Below are 21,287 nucleotides of genomic sequence, written 5' to 3'. Positions count from 1 at the left end.
ATACATACGCTTCATATTACAGACTCCACTAACCCAGAAATAGTACCTCGGGTTAAGAACGTTGCTTCAGGATAGAACAGAAATCGTGCTCCGGCGGCGCGGCAGCAGCGGGAGGCCTCATTAGCTAAAGTGGTGCTTCAGGTTAAGAACAGTTTCAGGTTAAGAACGGACCTCCAGAACAAATTAGGTACTTAACCCGAGGTACCACTGTATTATAATTATTATTATTATTAAAATGTGTGCACCATGTCATGTGATCGATTGTGTGGGGTGGGGCTTACCTGCCCCCCTCAAATATTTTATTCAAGTTGGCACCGCTGCCATCTAATTCAGTATTGTCAACTGTGTGGTACTCCAGGGATTCAAGCTGCAGCTTTTCTCAGACTAACCTGGAGATGCCAGGGATTGAACCTTGGTTCAAGCAGTTGCTCAGCCACTGAGCTATAGCCCTTCCCCAAACAGATTTAGGCAAAGGAACTCTCAAGCTACTTCAGAGATGAAAACCACTGGTTTGGATGGCTTTAACATATTAGACATTAAAACATTAACTATGAAAAGGTTTGGACAAATTCATGGAGGATACATCAAGCAACAACTATTGTCATGTTAGCCAAATGGAATCTCAGCCTCTGAATGTTTGCATAGTGCATTTGGACTTTCAAGTAGCAAAGAACTTCCTGACAGTAAGAGCTGTTCGACAGTGGAACTTGCTGCCAAGGAGTGTGGTGGAGTCTCCTTCTTTGGAGGTCTTTAAGCAGAGGCTTGACAACCATATGTCAGGAGTGCTCTGATGGTGTTTCCTGCTTGGCAGGGGGTTGGACTCGATGGCCCTTGTGGTCTCTTCCAACTCTATGATTCTATGAAAGTGATGGTGGCGTAGCTGGGGCCTTGCATTGTCCTGCAGCTAGCTATTTAAACTATGGATCAAATAGCTCAAATCCCCCATTAACTATTTACCTCTTGACAAGCTCTAGGACGTTTTGCGAAGAGCCACCTAGATGATCAAAGGCAATGAATAAAAGAGAGTTTAGCACAGCTTAAGTAACAAGACTTGTGAAAGGCACGAAACATCCAATGAAATAAGGTCCGCTTGAAACTGGTGAGATTTGAGTGAATTGTGATTAACTTTGGGGGATCATGTCCGGCTGGAAAGCTGGACCTACTATTTCCCAACTGAACGAAGCCAACTTCCCATAACCTACTAGGGTTCTCAGGCAGCAACCCAGATATCCCTCCCAGCAGCTTCACATCGACCAGGCAAGCAAGCGGTAAGGCTGCACTCCTTTCCTTACCCCTTCCCCAGGTCACGTGACCCATCTCTCCCCAGCGGTTATTCAGAAAACCCAAAGTACTGCTGACTATGGCAGACAGGGAAGGCAGATGAAAGGACCTGAGGGAATCAGTTGAGAGAAACTATGGTGCCTCAGTTCACAGTAAACAATCTATCAGCCTGTATCACATTGACCGTAATAAGCAGTCTCTGATTATCAGCTTTTGGAAACAAAAGCCCCAAGTTGTCCATCACCTCTTCTCAAGGCACATTTTTGCATCTGCAAATGTATTTTGCTACCTGCATCCAATTATTTTGCTGAAAAGCCATGGCAAACATGATTAATACCAATCGCCCTAGAAGGCCTTGAACGTCTGCAAGTCAGTCATGGATAAACAGATGGGGAGGTAGCCAGCCAGACAGAAGCGTGGCAGAGAATGAGAAAAGATACTGTTAGACTTGTATGTTAGAACAGTCTGGCTGTGAACTGGCCTTATCTTATTGTTGAGTGAACCTTTTGCTCCTCCGAACCATAAAGAAAAAAGGACCCCTGACAGTTAAGTCCAGTCGCGAATGACTCTGGGGTTGCGGCACTCATCTCACTTTACTGGCTGAGGGAGCCAATGTACAGCTTCTGGGTCATGTGGCCAGCATGACTAAGCCGCTTCTGGCGAACCAGAGCAGTGCACAGAAACACCGTTTACCTTCCCGCTGGAGTGGTACCTATTTATGTACTTGCACTTTGTGCTTTCCAACTGCTAGGTTGGCAGGAGCTGGGACAGAGCAACAGGAGCTCACCCCGTCATGGGGATTCGAACCGCTGACCTTCTGATCGGCAATCCCTAGGCTCTGTGGTTTAAGCACTTTGTACTTTCGAACTGCTAGGGAAGTGGGTGGCGCTGTGGTCTAAACCACTGAGCCTTGGGCTTGCTGATCGGAAGGTCAGCGGTTCGAATCCCCGCAATGGGGTGAGCTCCCGTTGTTCAGTCCCAGCTCCTGCCAAACCATAAAGAAGATATAACAATTTAAAGTTGCAAAGAAACTCCAGGTGAACTAAGATTCCCCAAGACAGCCGAGATTAAGACAACATTTTCCTGCTTCCAATGGTACTCAATGGCTGCCGTGAAATATCTGCCTTCCTAATGTTCAATGGGCCAGAACATTCATTAACAGTTACATTATTCGGATCCAAGACAAAACACATCATCACAGAATGTGATAAAAGTACAGGTGAGAAACCTGATCCTGAGACGTGGGGAAATGAGTTCAGGAAGCGGCTCCCCATCAATCACATATGCTAGGCATACATGAACAGCTGAAGGCACCCTGTCCCCGACTCTCCTGGAATGAGCTGAAAATAATCAGGCGGAGGACAGGCTTTCTATCAGTGAAGACTAGCTGATCATTCTTGGAGCTTATATGTGGTTATTTGCAGCTCAAGCCATATGTATCCAGGGTACAGCGTTTTCAATAAGCAGAAGGCTGCCTGTCTGAGGCGTTATACCTTGTTTCCTGAACTATCAAGCGGCATGAATTAATTACAAGAAAAATCTGTCCCAGCCAGTGCATCTATATTTGGAAGAATGAGAAGAAAACGCACCCACTTTATGTTGCTGAAGAAGATGCTGGTGTGTCCAGCAAACTTCAATGGGAATGTGTTAGTATGAGTACCAGTGTCTGTTAGGACGCGGGTGGTGCTGTGGGTTAAAGCACAGAGCCTAGGGCTTGCCGATCAGAAGGTCGGCGGTTCGAATCCCCGCGACGGGGTGAGCTCCCGTTGCTCGGTCCCCGCTCCTGCCAACCTAGCAGTTTGAAAGTACATCAAAGTACAAGTAGATAAAAAGGTACCACTCCAGCGGGAAGGTAAACAGTGTTTCCATGTGCTGCTCTGGTTCGCCAGAAGCGGCTTAGTCAGGCTGGCCACATGACCTGGAAGCTGTATGCCGGCTCCCTCGGCCAGTAAAGCGAGATGAGTGCTGCAAACCCAGAGTTGGCCACGACTGGACCTAATGGTCAGGGGTCCCTTTACCTTTACCTTTTACCAGTGTCTGTTACCACTATGTCCAGTGACATATTTGAATGATGATTCTAGGCAATGTGTTCTTGTTGTTTTTAATCCTGACTCCTATGTATTTGTGTGTTTGCTAATAGTTAGTTAGCCAGCCAGCCAGCCATAGGAATATAGGATACCTTCTTAGATTGAGCCAGTGATTCAGTCTAGTGCAATATTGTCTTTACTGAGTTGCTGTGACTCTTCAAGGTTTCAGACAGAGGTCTTTCCCAGCCCTACCTAAAGATGACAAGAATTAAACCTGGGCCTTGGCCTTCTGCATGCAGTGCTCTATGTGCCTTCCCTAGAAACAAGAATGATGAGGTTTCTATACTGATCAATCTGCAGTCCCCTTCCCCCAGCCTTGCTGTTCAACAGCTCTACTCATGGTGAATGAATGTGCACCAGTGTGGGTGAAGAGCAAACAAGGTACCATTTTTGGAAATGTTCTGGTAATCTCGATGGTTGCAGCGGTTTCTTTTTCGTAAATATAGGTACAGCGACTCTGTCCAGCCTCTGAAACAAAGTTTACAGAACTCTGGTTTAGTGAAGGCATGGCATGTAAATAAAATATCAGATCAAGAATTGCAAAGATACAGTGCAGAGGACTTTCAGGTCACTTATTTGGGGAGAGGAGCTTTTACGACTAAATGGTCTTGATAGAACACCCCCATTTTAGCCTCATGGCAACACTGTGAGATGGGTTAGATGGCATGATAATGACTTGTCCAGTGGCCAATCCATGAGTTTCAGAGCTGAGCTGAAATACCTGAATTGATCACATGTTCCTGTCCCTTTAAGAGGGGGAGTTACGTTTTCTTACCTAAATCGGGGTGGAGGTCAAGTTTTGGGAGATAGCTCTGATCAGTCTACACTGGGAAGCAAGGCAACCAAAGATGATTATTCAGTGTTGCAGTACTTTTGTAACATCTCCTGAAGAGAACAAATTCCTTAGTCAGCACTGCTAGCAAACAAAAAAGGCACAAGGCCTGTGACCTGGGTGTTATTTACTGGAGTGATTGTTCATTCATTCCGAATGTGGGTTTGGCTCCAAAGCAAAAAAGCTAGATGGGATCTCCCTGAAAAGATCTGTTGTTGATTATATCGGGGGCTCCTAGCCCAAAGGCCTTTAACACTGCTGAGCTGCTGCACTTGCGCAATGAACTGAAAGCCAAGTTTCAGTTGTGGTTCATAAAGTTCAGTTGTGCTTTATCTTTGTTGCAATCTCACCTGCACTCCATCTGCGTGGCAAAGGGCATAGTGACGCACCGTATTTATAAATGTTAGAACCTGAAATATACTCAGAGTCGCAAAGTGATTTCATGCTCTTTATTCAGCTCATAGTGGTGAGGAGGAATGAATGAATGTCCCCTCAAAGTATCTGCTTAATATACATAATTTACACAATGGGCTGCACATGATTGGCTAATTCCGGAATTCTACTGTAAGCCAGTCAAGTTGTGGATTCACTTCTATCTGGAGCATGATTGGGTAGTTACTGCCAACCAATCATACTGCTGCATTGTTCTAGGACCAATCAGACTGCTGCATTCTGAATCCTATTGTTCTAGGACCAATCAGACTGCTGCGTTTTGGATCCTATTGTTCTAGGACCAATCAGACTGCTGCAGTTTGGAGCCTATTCAACTCAGTACATAACAGAACCACAAGTTATTTACATCTACAACTTACAATCAAGGGTGCAATGTTTCTACATTTGATGTTTCTGGAAAATTCTTGGAGCAACTTCACGATTCCATTTTTATCCAAGGCTTACAAAGGGATGTTTGGAGGAAAAGGATGCTATTAGTGGAAGGATATAAACCAAGTCTACTGCTTCCATTGGAAGAGCTGTACAATGGTGTGTCCAGCACAGCCAGGGTTTGGGCACAGTACACAAAACAATCTAGCTTCTGCATCACTCTGGTTCTCAACATCACCTGAAATGAACCATGAGCAGGGACCATGGACAAGACAGGCAGTACTGTCGCAGGCTGGACCTTCACTTATCCTTATTGGGGAGGGTCAATAAGTGCAATAGGCTTGTTTGCTTATATCTCCCTTTGGGCATTATTAATTGTGAGATAAGGCAATAAGGATCCAGAAAGAACAGATGGCTTGTTCCCATTGAGGGAGGAGAAGCCTGAATATCTTCCAGAAATTGTATATAAGCATTTAGTGGGCACAAGTGAGCAGGGAATTACTAGGGGGTTATTTTACAGTTACTAATATTTTGAAGGTGATAAATTCATTGATTTTTAGATGCTGTGGGCAGTCTTTTACTAATGAGCCTCATCAGCAAAAGGATCTCTGCTTGCACAATAGGAATTTCCTCCCTCCGCTTCCTGTGTGCACACCCTCCCCAAATCTGCTCCAGAGGGTTGGGAGAACCCCAGAACATATTTAGGGGGTGCATAAGAGAGGAGAGGGATATAACATTCCCTTGTGCAAGCAGAAATCCTTATGCTGAGAGAATGATTACTTTAGTGCTACACTGGATTCTACTTCAGTATTGTTTTCTACCTTGAACCTTTAGGGGTAAGGAGGCTTAAAAAAAATCTAGATAAAGAATCAAGAGAGACAGAAAGGAAATAATTTTCAGGATGCATTTTTCAAGAAACAGAAAAGCTTAAAAACACTGGTTTACTCCACAGATGATTTCTCCAAGCAGTCAGGCGAACCCAGACTCAGCAATGTCACTGCTATTTCACATTGAGGCCAAAATGAGGGTGAAATTGTGAAGTCCAAACTGTAAAAGCTTTGCATCACTAAGAAGTCTGGATCATCTTATAAATAGTTTCTTATATCTGACAGCCCCACTTCTTAGAAAGTATAAATAACTACTCTAGACAACCACAATTCCTAAACAAACAATAGAACATCTACAGTATTGGCCCGAATATAAGCCGTGCCCTTAAATAAGCTGCACCTTTAAAATTCAGGGGGGGGGAGGGAAGAAAAAAAAGACAATACCTGAATATAAGCCACTCCCTTAAAATTCTCACACCTGTAAATGGCAAATGTAGAAGAAAATCCTACAGGTACTAGAGAGGACCCACAAGTGGGTTAAACACCTGTTCGTAGCACCGTAAATGCAAATAAAAAATCAATACTGCACTGTAAAATACGGGGAAAGTGTTGAATGACATTAGAATTACGGTAATTGCACAACAGTCTCAAGCTCGCAAACTGGCAATAAAATTTTTTTTGTTCTGTTTTATCGTATGTCTGTTTTTGCAGCGATATCGTAAAAACCAATTTTTGTAAGGTCACAAATTGAAGCTGCACTTTTCATGGTCGGAATTTGGGGGGGGGGGGAGTGTGGCGTATATTCAGGCCAATACGGTATATATGATGCTGTCTGTTCCCAATAAATCCTTCTTCACACAAAGAATGAAAAACCTAGCTTTTTATATGATTGAAAAGGAGATGGGGGCAAACAGTCTTATGAACTAAGAAAGATAAATTGCCCAGGAATCAGGAGTTTACGGAACATTAACAGAACTGCCTTAGCAATTGCAAAGAAATAATTAGGAGACAGTTGAACCAAGGAAACCTTGTCTCTAAACATTGCTTTGTCATCTTAGACAAGTGGACAGATTTGGGAACAGAAGGAATAATAGATCCCACAGATTAAAAATAGAGGCTATTTCAGAACAGTGACATTGGGAAAGAACATCAGGATGAAACAAATGGAAAGTAATTAAGTTGGAGCTGAATTTCGAAGGTAATTACTCATGGGAACGAAAACTACCATTTGGATGAAAACCACTAATTTAAGCTGCCATACTTTGTTTAAGCAGGGTCAGAATTGACATGTGGAAAAAAGAATGGACAAATCTGTCAATTTCAGCTTCGCTCAGCTTCTCATTTCCCCAATCTTAAGTCTTAATCACATTTCCACAACACTTTGTGATTTTTTCTTTAAGCCCTCATGAAAATTCGGACGTGTATTATTATTCTTCTTACAACAACCCCACCCACCATTCGCCAGCAGATTCCAGAGTGGATTACAACAATCCGAAATGAATAATTGACCTTTTGTGACACACCACTCCAAAGTGATTGTTTTTAGAGGCTTACAGAAGGACCATGATTTGACTAAAAATGTGGAATCAAGGGGCTGAAGCTTTTGGATTTCATTAAGGATTCCCCTCTACTATCTCTCCAATAATTAAGAGGAGGGAGCTCATATTGAAAGAAACTGCCTGGGGGAAGGGAGCGGCAGCGACAAAGACAGTGAGTTGGGGAAGAGAAAGCACACACACACACAAACGACTGCGGTCCAGCTGTGCATCCCTTTAAAACACAACTTCCCCCTATTGCTTTAGCTGGGACATGGATCTATGTGCTGCAGTTGTGTTGTTTGGGCTTGAAGGTAAGTATGAAGGAAAAAGAAGAATAAAGTTTGGTCTGGAAACCATGAAACAATGTGTTATTGTTGAATGGGAGGATCATAATTTTTAGGAAACATCAGAAGCAGAGGGCATGGCAACGCTCCAGAACTTCCATCTGAACACAAAACATTTTCTCCACAACCATTCATTCCTGAGATTCTGGTGACTTTGCTTACACACCCGATTGTGGAGTTGAGGAATCCGGTTGCTCCAGAAAACTGAGGCCAGTCGAGCTCATCGGCCAAAGCCTCAGGAAGGTTGGAAAATGCCTTCTATAAAAGAGATTAAGAAATCAGGATGGGTTTTATTTTCTGTACTTGCCCTTCACCCAATCGTCTCATGGTGGGTTACAATAATGGGCTTCCATGCCCAGAACATTGGCAATAAACTTGATTATTCTTTTCATACTAGCTTTTAATGTAATATGAAGTTCAAGCAGTTTAAATACAGTTAATAGGACACAGCTATAGGCCATAAACAAATTAGTTATCAAGAATTATAGATCAGACATGTAAAATATATGTATTTCTTTTTGGGAGGAGGACTTAATCACAAACCCCTTCCCTTGAGATTTTATTCCTAGAGATCAGCTACGTCTTGAGTATAGTAAGGCTGCCCTCCTGGCTTGGTGCCATCCTGAGCACTATCCAATGGGTGGGTAACCTTTATTGTCTTTTTGGGCCAGATCCTTATCTGGCTCCACCCCTATAGGGCTCTGGGGGGAGCGGTGTTTGCTACACAGCACGGCTATGGCCCTTCCCAGAGGGCTACCATTTTCCTGTGGAACTATGTTGGACCCTCCATTTGGAGCAAGCCTGGGTTGCATGGCCAATCAGGTCAGGGACACAGGGGTTGTGCCCTGCCTGCCCCTGCCATATTCAAGATGGCAGCCAGATGCAGACCACCCTCTTTGCTGACTGTTGCAGGATTGTCTACCCACCTACCCAGTCTGGTAGGGGCCCACCCTGACAGGGGCGAGTTGGCAAAAGGACCTTGATATGGTTTACTTGGTTGCCACATTTAGGGCCAGGGATGGATTTTCCCCTGCAAGCAAATTAGCCAGCCTGCAGCTTTCTGTCTACCTCATAGAAACTTTCACAACTCTGGTAGAAAAGGCACTGAGCTGGATCCTTAGTTGTGTGGGTAACCCCGTTAAAGGAGTGACTCTGTCCGGGAGTCCACACAGGGACTGATGGGCCAATACACCTCTCCCAATGGCAGCCTGTGTGGGGTCATGGCACCTGACTCCCCAGTCGACCTCACTGGGTTACTATCAGGCAGCAGGTGGGCTGCCTGATGCTGAATACACACCCAATGCCTTAGGCAAACCTGCTCTTAAAGGTAAAGGTAAAGGGACCCCTGACCATTAGGTCCAGTCATAGCCGACTCTGGGGTTGCAGCGCTCATCTCGTTTTATTGGCCGAGGGAGCCGGCGTACAGCTTCCAGGTCATGTGGCCAGCATCACTAAGCCGCTTCTGGCGAACCAGAGCAGCGCACGGAAACGCCGTTTACCTTCCTTACCTGTAATCAATAAAATTGTGGCCTAATTCAACCCAATACCAGTCTTCTGTGTTCATTTTATTGGTCCTCCTCACATCAGCCACGGACATCATGCGCCTTTGGTGGCGCTTTATGTTTTCCAGTACAGTGGTACCTTGGGTTAAGTACTTAATTTGTTCTGGAGGTCCGTTCTTAACCTGAAACTGTTCTTAACCTGAGATACCACTTTAGCTAATGGGTCCTCTCGCTGCCGCTGCGCCACCGCCACACGATTTCTGTTCTCACCCTGAAGCAAAGTTCTTAACCCAAGGTACTATTTCTGGGTTAGCGGAGTCTGTAACCTGAAGCATCTGTAACCCGAGGTACCACTGTACTGTGTCTTGGCATTTAGGCTAGATTCCAGGGCTACACTTAGACCCTAGCTACCTAATCTGGTTCATGGAGCTGAGGTTCCCCACCTCGGCCACAGCTTCCTGAGTCCCGCAGATTAATAAGGATCAGGGGAAAGGAGGACTGGGAAGGCTGAGATCAGAGCATGGAGGTAGGTCTAAGCCTTGAGGACTAAGCATTGCTTCAAAATACTGTATAAGGCATTTGCAACACAGAGAAAAATACTTGTGGAGAAGTTGAAAAACGTGAACATCCAAGATTTACAAAAGAAATGCTGACACAATCTAAAATGCTAGCTTGAGCACATCACTTTCATGCTTCATTGTCATTACTGTCATTATCCTGAGTATTGTTACCACATTTATTAGGCATGATCATCTCAATTATCACTGCCTCTGATTTATTATGCTCATCCCCTGCTCTGTCATCAGTGTGATTCCTATAATCATTTTTTTTCCATAAAGCATTAACGAAGAAAAACAACAGCCAATCTCGATTATTTAAATCAGTTAAGGCTTTCCAAAGAGAAAATTAAAACTGCAAACAATGTGGCTTTTAATTTGAATGCTGCCCACAATGCAGCAATAATTATTGGTGCTGAATATTTACTTTTAGCATTGCAGTTTCACCTCCCAATTTCCCTTCGAAGTTTTCAATAAGCCACTTGGGTAGTTCCTTTCTCTTTCTCTCTCTCTTGGAAGAAAATCAATAGCACTTTTTAAGCCATCATGTGGTGTTGCGGGCAGAAAGTTGCTTTACCTAGATGATTAGCAGTAGATTGGCAACCATTTCTGACTCCCAACAAAAAGTAAAATTGGAAGTAAACAAAAACACTCTGCCTTGACTTGCCTTAGGCTAATCCCTTAGTGTCCCTCACCCGTAAAATATGAACATTAATTGCTTGTCGTCAACCAGGGCTTTGCATAGTTCTGCTGTCTGATTATTATTTTTTTACTTTAGACAAATGGAATTTCAAAGAAAGAACAGTTGCTGTGCCCTTCCCCCCCTGAAACCCCTAGAAAGCCTCTTTGGAGGGCTGAGTGGTGTCTCTTGAACATGTTATTCAGATGGTTATAATGGTGGTTATGGGACAGTCTGATTTCTCCAGGCACAAGGTGGCTATGAGCTTATTGCTTGTTATTGACCTGGTTCAAACCGAATAGGGCGCCCCAAGAAAACACAGCTTGCACATAAACCATTTGAGAGCACACTCCTGCATCTTTTCCTTTTCTCATATGTTTGGCTGCAGAGGAAACATCATGGCCTCTTGAATGACAGACACTTTCGTTTTCCAGACCAGAAGGGCGTAAGTGTTCTCTAAATGTTGGCTGAAGGGCTTCCTACAAATCTGCCTTCTGCCTACGGCACTGTTGTCAACGGCTCCAGCAAATATTTATTACCGACCCTAATGATGAACATTTCACTAGCGATAAGTAGTAATTCTACTGTAGTCATCACAGCAGAAGACAAGAACATCTGAGAGGAGAACAGAGGTGTGATTACTTGTGGGGGAAGCTAAAGGTAAAGGGACCCCTGACCATTAAATCCGGTCGTGACTGACTCTGGGGTTGCGGCGCTCATCTCGCTTTATTGGCCAAGGGAGCCGGTGTACAGCTTCCAGGTCATGTGGCCAGCATGACTAAGCCGCTTCTGGCGAACCAGAGCAGGAAACATTGTTTACCTTCCCGCCGGAGCAGTACCTATTGATCTACTTGAACTTTGACGTGCTTTCGAACTTTTAGGTGGGCAGGAGCTGGGACTGAGCAATGGGAGCTCACCCCATCGCGGGGATTCAAACTGCCAACCTTCTGATCGGCAAGTCCTAGGCTCTGTGGTTTAACCCACAGCGCCACCCGCATCCTGTGGGCGAAGCTATAATGGCCCAAAGACCCAGATACCTGAGAGACCACCTGCTTCCTTATACACCTGCCCAGACTTTGTAGTCATTGAAGGATGCCCCTTCTCTGAGATACAGTATGTGCTGATTTGTGAGAGGATGTTCTCAATAATGGCACCCCAATTCTGGAATGCCCTCCTCTCTGAAGCACCAACACTGATGGAGCTTTGACACCAGGTAAAACCATAGATATTTCAACCAAGCATTTGGTTAAATTGGTGCCCCCCCCCCCACCTCTTGGCTGCTGTAGTTACAATGTTAGTATATTGTCTGCTTTCACATTAAGTTGCATTTAAATGAAATATGGCTTTATTGTATTTTAATGTTGTTTCTTGCTCTGGGATTGTGTGATGAAAGAAGAGCGGGTTATAAATAATTTTAACCAACCAACCAACATGGGAGGAACAAGACACATCCATGGTACTAATAAACTGAACAGATGTTTTCCTTTCTATAGAAGAGTTTCTGGTTCCTTAATATATCTTGAAAACCTCCCATGATTATTACAGCAGTGGCTGAAAGTGACCATCCCCAGAAATATATAGACACTCAATGGGCACCCTTTATAATAGAGGGCAGTCATAATAGGCACCCTTAGTAATAGAGAAGAAAGTGAATTATAGGACGGCCGACTGAGATCAGTACAATGACCAGCTGAAACGACATACCACTGACATTTGCGATGCTGTCACCCATTCAGGAGGGATGTGAAAATGAGCCCCAGCTGAATCTCCCAACAAAATGATTCCCTTGGACTCTGTGCCTACGGAAGACAATTAATAATTTTAAAAGCTTAATTATTTTTTCCTCACATTGCAAACCCGTATGCTGCACAAAGCACAACCGCATTAAGAAAATCCACACGGCAGTTCCAACACACAAAGAGCAATCAAAACAACGATTTGGCCATTTGTACTCATTTCCAAACCTAAAATAAGATTTTTAACTTCCTCTGCACTATAAATAACCCGAAAATAAATGGACACATCAATCAAGTTTACAAAAAGTGCATGCTAAATTAGACCAATTTCTATTAGGCTTCTTTTAAAGCTTGAATTGGTACTTTAAAGTGGACCCTGCTGGGAGCAACATAAATTTTTACTATCTGCAGTACGTTCAATAAAAGTGGAACATTTAGTGAAATCAGGGCATTGAGAGCATTGCTCTCAATTTGGTCTATTAGGGCAAAATTACAAGCTTCTCATAAACCCTGTCTGCTTCACTGCACCCAGCCTTTAAAGATGGATGGTGCCTGATAACATCTCTTGCAATTTCAGGGCGCATAAAAAGCAAGGCAGTTGTCCTAGTCCGCAAGAGAGAGAAAATGCCTCCCCAAATCCACAATTGGGCTACATCTTTATTAGCATGCTTTGAGTAACATAAAGAGTTCTGGAGACCTAGAAAGCTTCCTCCCTAAGCTGGAGTTTGGCCTACTGTGTCCTGACAACCAGTTCAAGGAAACTGGCTTTTTTAAAATCTGGAAGAAGTATAACTTTTGCTCCCTCCTTAATGACTAACTGGCTTTGTGTTTGCCAAGCAGCTACTAAACATTAGTGGTGGTGCAAGAATAGACCTTGTGGAAGGTCCATGTTAGTTCTATTCAGGGGTGATTTCAATCATGTACAGGCACCATCATTAGATGAATTTGTGTTTGATCGGGAATTTGTGCTTGAGCTCTGCTGTGGCCTAATTTAGATACTGCCTACGTGGCATTGTTGCCTCTGTAAAAGAACTCCACGACTGCCAGCAACAACATTACATTAATAACATATTGTTACGTGCAATAGGATGTGGAATTCAGAAGCACAAGGCTGTTTCCATGAATTTAGAAGCATGAGATCTATGAGATCAGGCGGTTCCCTCGCTGCAAGAAGCCACGTGACAGGGAACCAGGCAGAGGGCCTTCTTGGTAGTGGCACCAGCCCTGTGGAACGCCCTCCCATCAGATGTCAAAGAGAAAAACAACAACTACCTGACTTTTAGAAGACATCTGAAGGCAGCCCTGTTTAGGGAAGCTTTTAATGTTTGATGCATTACTGTATTTTAATATTTTGTTGGAAGCTGCCTAGAGTGGCGGGGTATGTATAAACAAACAATTATTATTATTATTATTATTATTATTATTATTATTATATTATTATTATTGGATTCCAACTCTTTCTATAGAGCTTCTTTTTCAGCCAGGCACGCTGGGGAGTGGGAGCTGAGGGGTCTTCAGTCCCTCCCAAAATTTGCAAGGAGGGGGATGCCCCCCCCCCAAATCCTGTGGCTCTGCTCTTCCTCCTCCTCCCTATCCAGCACACAAATGCTGGCATCACAGCAGCAGGACACCCTCGCATCCCAGCCCAGCGCTTGAGTGTCATGTGATGCACCCCCATTGGGGGGGGCAGGTCGGCACCCCTGCTTTTAGCTCAGCCCGTCCAACCAACTATGTCTGCTTCCACCAGGTCTATGTTCTGTGATGGGTTCTTGTCATTTGCGTCACTCATCAGGACAGAACGGCAGTATCTTAATTTCCAGAAATCAAGTTCACAATTTCACAGACTCATTCACAGCTTCCTTCTAAAAATGCATGAGATTATGATGACATAATAAAACCCAGGAACATTGGCTCTTGCAGAATTAAAGGTAAAGGGACCCCTGACCATTAGGTCCAGCTGTGGCCGACTCTGGGGTTGCGGTGCTCATCTCACTTTATTGGCTGAGGAAGCCGGCGTACAGCTTCTGGGTCATGTGGCCAGCATGACTAAGCCGCTTCTGGGGAACCAGAGCAGCGCACGGAAACGCCGTTTACCTTCCCGCCAGAGTGGTACTTATTTATCTACTTGCACTTTGACGTGCTTTCAAACTGCTAGGTTGGCAGGAGCAGGGACTGAGCAACGGGAGCTCACCCCGTCGTGGGGATTTGAACCGCCGACCTTCTGATTGGCAAGTCCTAGGCTCTGTGGTTTAACCCACAGCGCCACCCGTGTCCTGTGACACCAGTACCACAGGCCAATTAACTTTCCACCTGCAGAGCTTGGTTTCCCTGAGCTTGGCTTTCAAAAGGAATCAGCACATCTGACGACAACATGAGGATTGTACCAATGACCCTCATTTGTTTTTCATCATATATTTCAGAATTATTATTATTTTAATGAATTGGGCAATTTGCAACCATTATTCTCAGCTATATTTTAAAATCAGAAAAATTACCGTTACAAAATTTCTGCTCATAGGCGATGCCATCTTTTGGATCAACACCCTAATGTATGAGAAAAGAAAATTACGGTAACTCATGGAGCTGAACACACTCACAAAGAGAGAGAGAGAGAGAGAGAGAGAGAGGAAGCATCAATTAAGTTTTGCACATTCACCTTTTCTTTCAGGAATTGCTCCAGCAACACAATGAAATACAAGCAACCCAGTCTGTTAGAAAACATTGAACAGTAGCAACATGAATACTTGGGGGACCCAAATAGCTGAGGACCACTTTTCTATGATGGCAGGAATGGGCAAAGAGGCTTCCTCTTATCATACACAAAGCGATAGCTTGAGCCAGACATGTTATATGTAGGTGGAAAAAATAGGTAAAGGACCCCTGGACAGTCAAAGGCGACTATGGGGTTGCAGTGCTCATCTCGCTTCAGGCCGAGGGAACCGGCATTTGTCCACAGACAGCTTTCCGGGTCATCTGGCTCAATGGCACACTGTGACGGAAACCAGAGAACACGAAAACCTTCCCTCCTCAGTGGTACCTATTTATCTACTTGTACTGGTGTGCTTCCGAACTGCTAGGTTGGCAGGAGCTGGGACAAAGCAACAGGAGCTCACTCCCTCACGGGGATTCAAACTGCCAACTTTATGAACGGCAAGTCCAAGAGGCTCAGTGGTTTAGACCACAGTGCTACCCACGTCCCCGGTTCCTAATGTAATAAGATAAATAAAACTAATCTAAATTAAAACAAACATAATTCAGTGTGGATTACATATAAGTATGTAAGTAACCAAAAATATAAACGACCAAATCAAAATCCTGATAATGAAATAATTGTATAATAAATAGTGGCTCCCCACCTGCTGCCTTCGTCACATATCTTTGGGGGCCAGTCAAAAACATTTCTCTTCAACCAGGCATTCAGCTGATTAGCATTCGATGGCTTTTGAAATGTATTTGTGGGAGGGGGGTTACTGGTTTGTTTTGGTTTGTGTTTTGTTATGCCTTTTGTATTCTCATTTTGCATTCTTCTGTTATGAACCATTCTGTGATCTTTGGATGAAGGGCGGTATACAAAATTAATAAATCAACAGTAGTAGTAGTAGCGGGTTGCGCTGTGGGTAAAACCTCAGCACCTAGGACTTGCCGATCGCATGGTCGGCGGTTCGAATCCCCGCGGCGGGGTGCGCTCCCGTCGTTCGGTCCCAGCGCCTGCCAACCTAGCAGTTCGAAAGCACCCCTAAGTGCAAGTAGATAAATAGGGACCGCTTACCAGCGGGAAGGTAAATGGCGTTCCGTGTGCGGTTCTGGCTCGCCAGAGCAGCGATGTCATGCTGGCCACGTGACCAGGAAGTGTCTGCGGACGGCGCCGGCTCCCGGCCTCTAGAGTGAGATGAGCGCACAACCCTAGAGTCTGGCAAGACTGGACCGTACGGGCAGGGGTACCTTTACCTTTACCTTTAGTAGTAATAGCAGCAGCAGTAGTAGTGAACACAATTTCTAGCATCCAAAGAGATTCATTCAAGGACCCATGTAATTCTCTGAGGTTTTCTTTCTTTGAACAGCAAATCCCAAGGCCATTTCACAAGCCCTTTTGAAATCCTCTTCATTTTCATAAGTGATTTGCCATGTGTCAAGGATTCCTAGATCTATCACTGAAATAAAATAAACCAGGTTTTTACCCTCACCTTGTTGCTTTTTGGTATCCCATGAATGCACGAGTTTTGAAATAAGGATTTCTTATGTAAGACAGTTTCACTATCCAAAAGAGTTAGAAGTAGCGGGGGCAACTTTCATAACAGTTTTTTAAAGGTAAGATTGTCCCCAAGGTAATACCTGTGGAGGCATTACAGACGTATTCTTAACCTGGGGAAGTCTATTCTTTTGAAAACTCATGAAGTAAAAACTCACATAGGCAGATTCCAAAATCGGAATTGAACATCTGTGGGAAATGTCAAAATATAACCTCCAACGACTCACCCATATTCCATTACAGTTGGAGTCCTTATCTGCATCCCAGTTATCAGGGCTACAATAGAAAGGAAATTAATACATTTCAGAAATGGGTTAAGGTGGCATTTTTCAGACACACACAGACACACTCACACACACACACACACACACACACACACACACACACACAGCGTCCACCAGAATGCTGACTTTCACTTTGGTGTGAAGTCATGTAACTTCACACCATGTTTTGCAGATGCTTTCCCCCAGCACCTGCCCCAGCATCAAGACTATCAATATAAAGTACTGATGCTAATGGATGAAGCCCTGAACAAATGCTCAATTTTTTTTAGAAAAAAGTTTTTAAACATAACTGTATGGGAAAACAGCAATGTCTAAAAAGAGATACAGGTTTGTTCTTTATGATACATGATGTTGTGTGTTTTTGTGAATGTTTCAGTGCCGAAAAGTAGCATTAAAATATTTTATAATAAATAAAATACTTTCTGAAAATAAATAGATAGCAATTCAGGATATGCATAAGCTATGTGGCTATCCTGACTATCTAAATCCGCTCTACACCAGTTCCCACACATATCATGCAGACCTTCTCATGGGCAAACCATTTGGAGTCCCGCAAAGCTACCCAAGCTATTGGGGAAACCTGAAGCTATAATATAATATCTAAAGAAGTGATTTGTCCTAACAAGAGAGAATAATTTAAACCACCCAAATTACCGTCTGCCAGGATACACAGAGGCCTGGACATCGTCACAGTCTCTACCTCTCCAGTGATATCCTCTTAAGGTCTAACCAGGAAGAGAAATGAAGAGAAGTTTAGCATTGGAATTCCGCCCCCTTCCAGCCAACCATTAAACATCTAAAATAAAAATCCAACTACAGAAGGGGAAGAGAGATTCATAAACCAACCATCCCAGCTGCCTTTAAAAAAAAAAGGCACACTGCTTATTTTCATGCAGAAATAAGACACCCTGACAATTTTAATACTTTTTCATATAAGTTTGCTTCATGTTTTATTAATAATTCAATAAACATGACACTCTTGGGCAGAGCAGTTTGCTTCTCTGGGCCATGTATTTCCGTGGCCAAGCCTCCAGAAAGAATATAAAAGGAATAATTATTTTTCTTCGCCATAAAGGAAACAATATTTCAAAATAATAGAGAGTACCCCACGGTCTTGGACTACTACTTTACAAAGTGATGGGTTTTATAGATACTAGAAGGGGCTCTTGTGAGAATCTTGTTGCGGGCATATGACTTTACTTACCGGATAAAGACTAAATTTATCTCCATCAAGGTCTTCGAAAGGTAACTTACTACGGATAAGTCTGGAAGGATAAACAAAACGCTCACAAACATTTTTCTTTTTTTCTTTTTTTGCAAAGAGTGCTATAAAGTGTTCCGCTTATCACTTCAGCTCTAACACACACACATCTATTCTGCAAGCAATTGTTATTATATATGGAAAAGAGCTTTATAAAAAACCAGTTTTCATTCTTTGGCCTAGGAGTTGATATTAAACTGAGCACATTGGTCATTGTGAGCACCGGGACAACATTTACATGTATCTGGAGCAAGTTGGTTGGTGATCATTGTTGTGCACATCAACCTCTGTTGATCGACATTTGCACATGTGAATTTCACATAGCTTATCCAAGCAGAGTGGCGGTCAGAGCTACTTTACATGTATGGAATACAGATACGGTAGTTTGTTCTTGCTTTCCTTCATCCTTGGCACTGTAACTGTGGAGTTCCACATAAGTATAGGCCCTAGCTCATGAGAACATCACTTTCTGGATGGAGAACAGCTCGTCGGTATGGACTAGGGCCAGGCGATATCTGGTTTACAACTTCTTTATATACCACCAGCTAAACATTGTGATATACTGATATACAGTGGAACCTCTACCTGCGACCATAATCCGTTTCAGAGGTGCCTTAGGAGGTCGAAACAGGTTGCTAGGAGAGGCGCTGTTGTGCGCAGGTGGCAACTGCCCGCTTCTGCGCATGCGCAAACAGTGGCAAACCCACCGGTTACTTCCGGGTTTGCCACGGAGGTTGGGCGAAATAGACGCAAGCGGAGGCGGACGTAAGAAGAGGTTTGACTGTATCACAGTCTGAAATAAGGATGGAGCTACGTAGAGGCACTGGTTGGCTTCAAGGTTTTCTCCACATTGTGATTTTTCCATAGCACGCACACGCACGCACACACACACACACACGCACACACACTGATCAGTGATATATTGCCAGGTCAAAAATGATCAAACCAGTATCACAATATGGACGTCAAACCGGTTTTGGACGATACATCGGCCCAGCCCTAATATGGACATATGGTCCAAATTAAAATCTGCCTGGACACCATTTTGTCGGTCCGATAAACCCGGATGTATGGCAGCCTTAAGTTACTGGTCCTGCCTGCCATCCCTGACCAATGGCCATGCTTGCTAGCAATGATGGGAGTTATATTTCCGCAACATCTGAAGGGCCCAAGGTCCTCTATGTTGGGAAACTGTGTACGTGCAGCTACTCACACAGAGTCAATTAAGGTTTGGCAGACAGCCAGAAGGCAACCTGAAGGATCAAGTCTGCCTAGTGATAACAGAGACATGGAGACCACTCCCTGATTGGTCAAGCTCTCTCAAGGGAGTGATAATTAATGGCCTACTAAGTGGTAGTTCAAAGTTCAGTGGTCCAGTGTGTCAGTGTAGGAGTTGTGAGTCGTATCAGAGAGAGCTAGCAAAAGATCCGTGTTCTGTTCCTGTATATAGTCTACTGTATATAAATAAACACCTAACTACAAGTTCCTGGTTCCTGCTTCGTCTATCCTGTCTGCAGCCAAGTTGCCAATTGCTTCCGTGGATTCTGCGTTTACTCTGCTAGGTCTGGCTAAGGTCCTGCGACTAGTCAGAAAGTTGCGAAACACCAAATAGGTTTTGCCAATACTCCAGTCCTGCTCTAGAGTATGAAATTAGCCCAACTCCTGGAGGTTGGGGGGGGGGGGGAAATGGTTTTCAGAAAGGTACCCAAGTCTTGGCTTAAAATATGCTTTTAAGAAAAAACTACCTTTTCCTTAGAAACCTGTTTCAAGGCTATATCCTTTTATTATCACAAGTGGGAGCTTCTTTTACTTTCTACTTGGATGATTTTCACTCTCAAGCCCCGGGATTTAGTATCGCAGATTTTATGCAGTAAATCTGTATCTGACACTAAAACGCTTGTTTAAAATGAGATTTTCTTTGGGGGTTTTCTTGGGTCTGTTAGCTTTCCTCCTTACTCTGCTAAAATCAGGAGCAAGAGTCATAAACAATGTAGTAAGGAGATGACATAAACTGCACGGTGTTAGTTAAAAGATAAAAAATATCTGCGCTGCCAGGTGCTCTGAGTTATTAGAATCAATAATTTCCTTTAGTCCTGCCTCCCCTTTTCTTTCTACAAGGCACAGGTGGGCGACTTGAGGCCCAGGAACCACATGCAGCCCCTGACTTCATTTTATGCAGCCTCTGATACCTCTTGAAGCTGCCCCAATTCTAGCATACCATCAGTGTGCCTTCCTCTCTGTTCAGCCCCTCTTTTTTTTAACATTTGAAACCACTTTCCCCCTCCTGGTGCAGCTTCAGAACAACTGGGATGAACAGTATGTTACTGTATAAAAATAAATGGATGATTTTTGAATAAACATCTTTCCGGCTTATATGTCTTGGGGGAAAGATCAGTTGTCTGATCGTTAATTGGCTGGTTCCTGCCATATAGTGTGTGTCCAGCCCATAGCTGTCAACTTACAGATTTGAAAATAAGGGACCAGCAGCCTCGAATATAAGGGATCAGCAGCCAAAATAAGGGATTTCCTTTCCTCCCCCCCCCCACCATGTGCCCCCTGCTCCAGACAGACCTTTTCCCCGGGAAGGGTGAGTGGGCCATCAATGATGTATCCATCCGATTCCGAGCACAGGTATGTTCAACTTCTGAGCCCCTCCGAGCCAAAGGGAGAAAGCCCAGCCAGCAGCCAAACGAAGCCTCAAGCGGTGGTTCGCACAGCGCAGCAACCCGGCAAAGGGGATGCAGCAAGGAAAACCACCATCACCTCTCCGCTGGGAAGCGCTGAGCAAAGGCGAGTCCCCAGGCAACGTGGCCGATTTGATTGGCACAAGGCATGGAAGCTCCACCCTCCCAGTTGGTCTTAGACTCCTTATTGGGTGAGCAACGCAGCCAAGCAACACAGCTGGAGCCTCCCTCCTCCCTGGCCGGAAGGGAGAGGACCTGCTTCCTTTGAAACCCAGGAAATTTAAGGGATATCATCAATCTGGGACAGCAGCGGGAAACGGCGCTGGGATAAGGGAGTTTCCCGCCAAATAAGGGACGGTTGACAGCTATGGTGTAGCACACTAAAGTCAGAAAAAATTAATTTCATTTGCTTTCCAGAACAGTATCTATATTGGACTGTTCTTATAATTCACCCCCCATAACACTTATTTGAGAGCAGTGGTGAAGAAACTGCATGCTCCAGCACCAGGGGCGGAGAGCAGGCAGAGGCATGGCTGGTGTGCGTCCCGGGGGCGTGGCACATGGTGGGGGTGCACGGTGCATTGTCAGAGGGCAGCTGTGATGG

At 44.2% G+C, this 21,287-nt stretch overlaps 1 protein-coding gene across 7 annotated transcripts in view; it reads right to left on the bottom strand.

The window, feature by feature from the left end:
• Window positions 1-21,287, bottom strand: part of AOAH (acyloxyacyl hydrolase) — a 94,144-nt gene that overhangs the window by 26,436 nt on the left and 46,421 nt on the right. For all 7 annotated transcript variants that reach the window (XM_083407076.1, XM_083407080.1, XM_083407081.1 and 4 more), the window contains 8 exons: window positions 17,943-18,003; window positions 17,393-17,463; window positions 16,682-16,730; window positions 14,701-14,749; window positions 12,174-12,268; window positions 7,898-7,989; window positions 3,754-3,836; window positions 958-994 (listed from right to left, as the gene is read on the bottom strand). In XM_083407076.1, coding sequence (XP_083263202.1) covers window positions 958-994; window positions 3,754-3,836; window positions 7,898-7,989; window positions 12,174-12,268; window positions 14,701-14,749; window positions 16,682-16,730; window positions 17,393-17,463; window positions 17,943-18,003 — 537 coding nt within the window. The remainder of the gene's footprint in view (window positions 1-957; window positions 995-3,753; window positions 3,837-7,897; window positions 7,990-12,173; window positions 12,269-14,700; window positions 14,750-16,681; window positions 16,731-17,392; window positions 17,464-17,942; window positions 18,004-21,287) is intronic.

The sequence above is a fragment of the Podarcis tiliguerta genome (genome assembly GCF_965153285.1).
Source record: "Podarcis tiliguerta genome assembly, chromosome: 12".
Lineage (NCBI taxonomy): Eukaryota > Metazoa > Chordata > Lepidosauria > Squamata > Lacertidae > Podarcis > Podarcis tiliguerta.
Note: the sequence above shows the minus strand (reverse complement) of the source record. Positions and strands in the feature narration are given on the sequence as shown.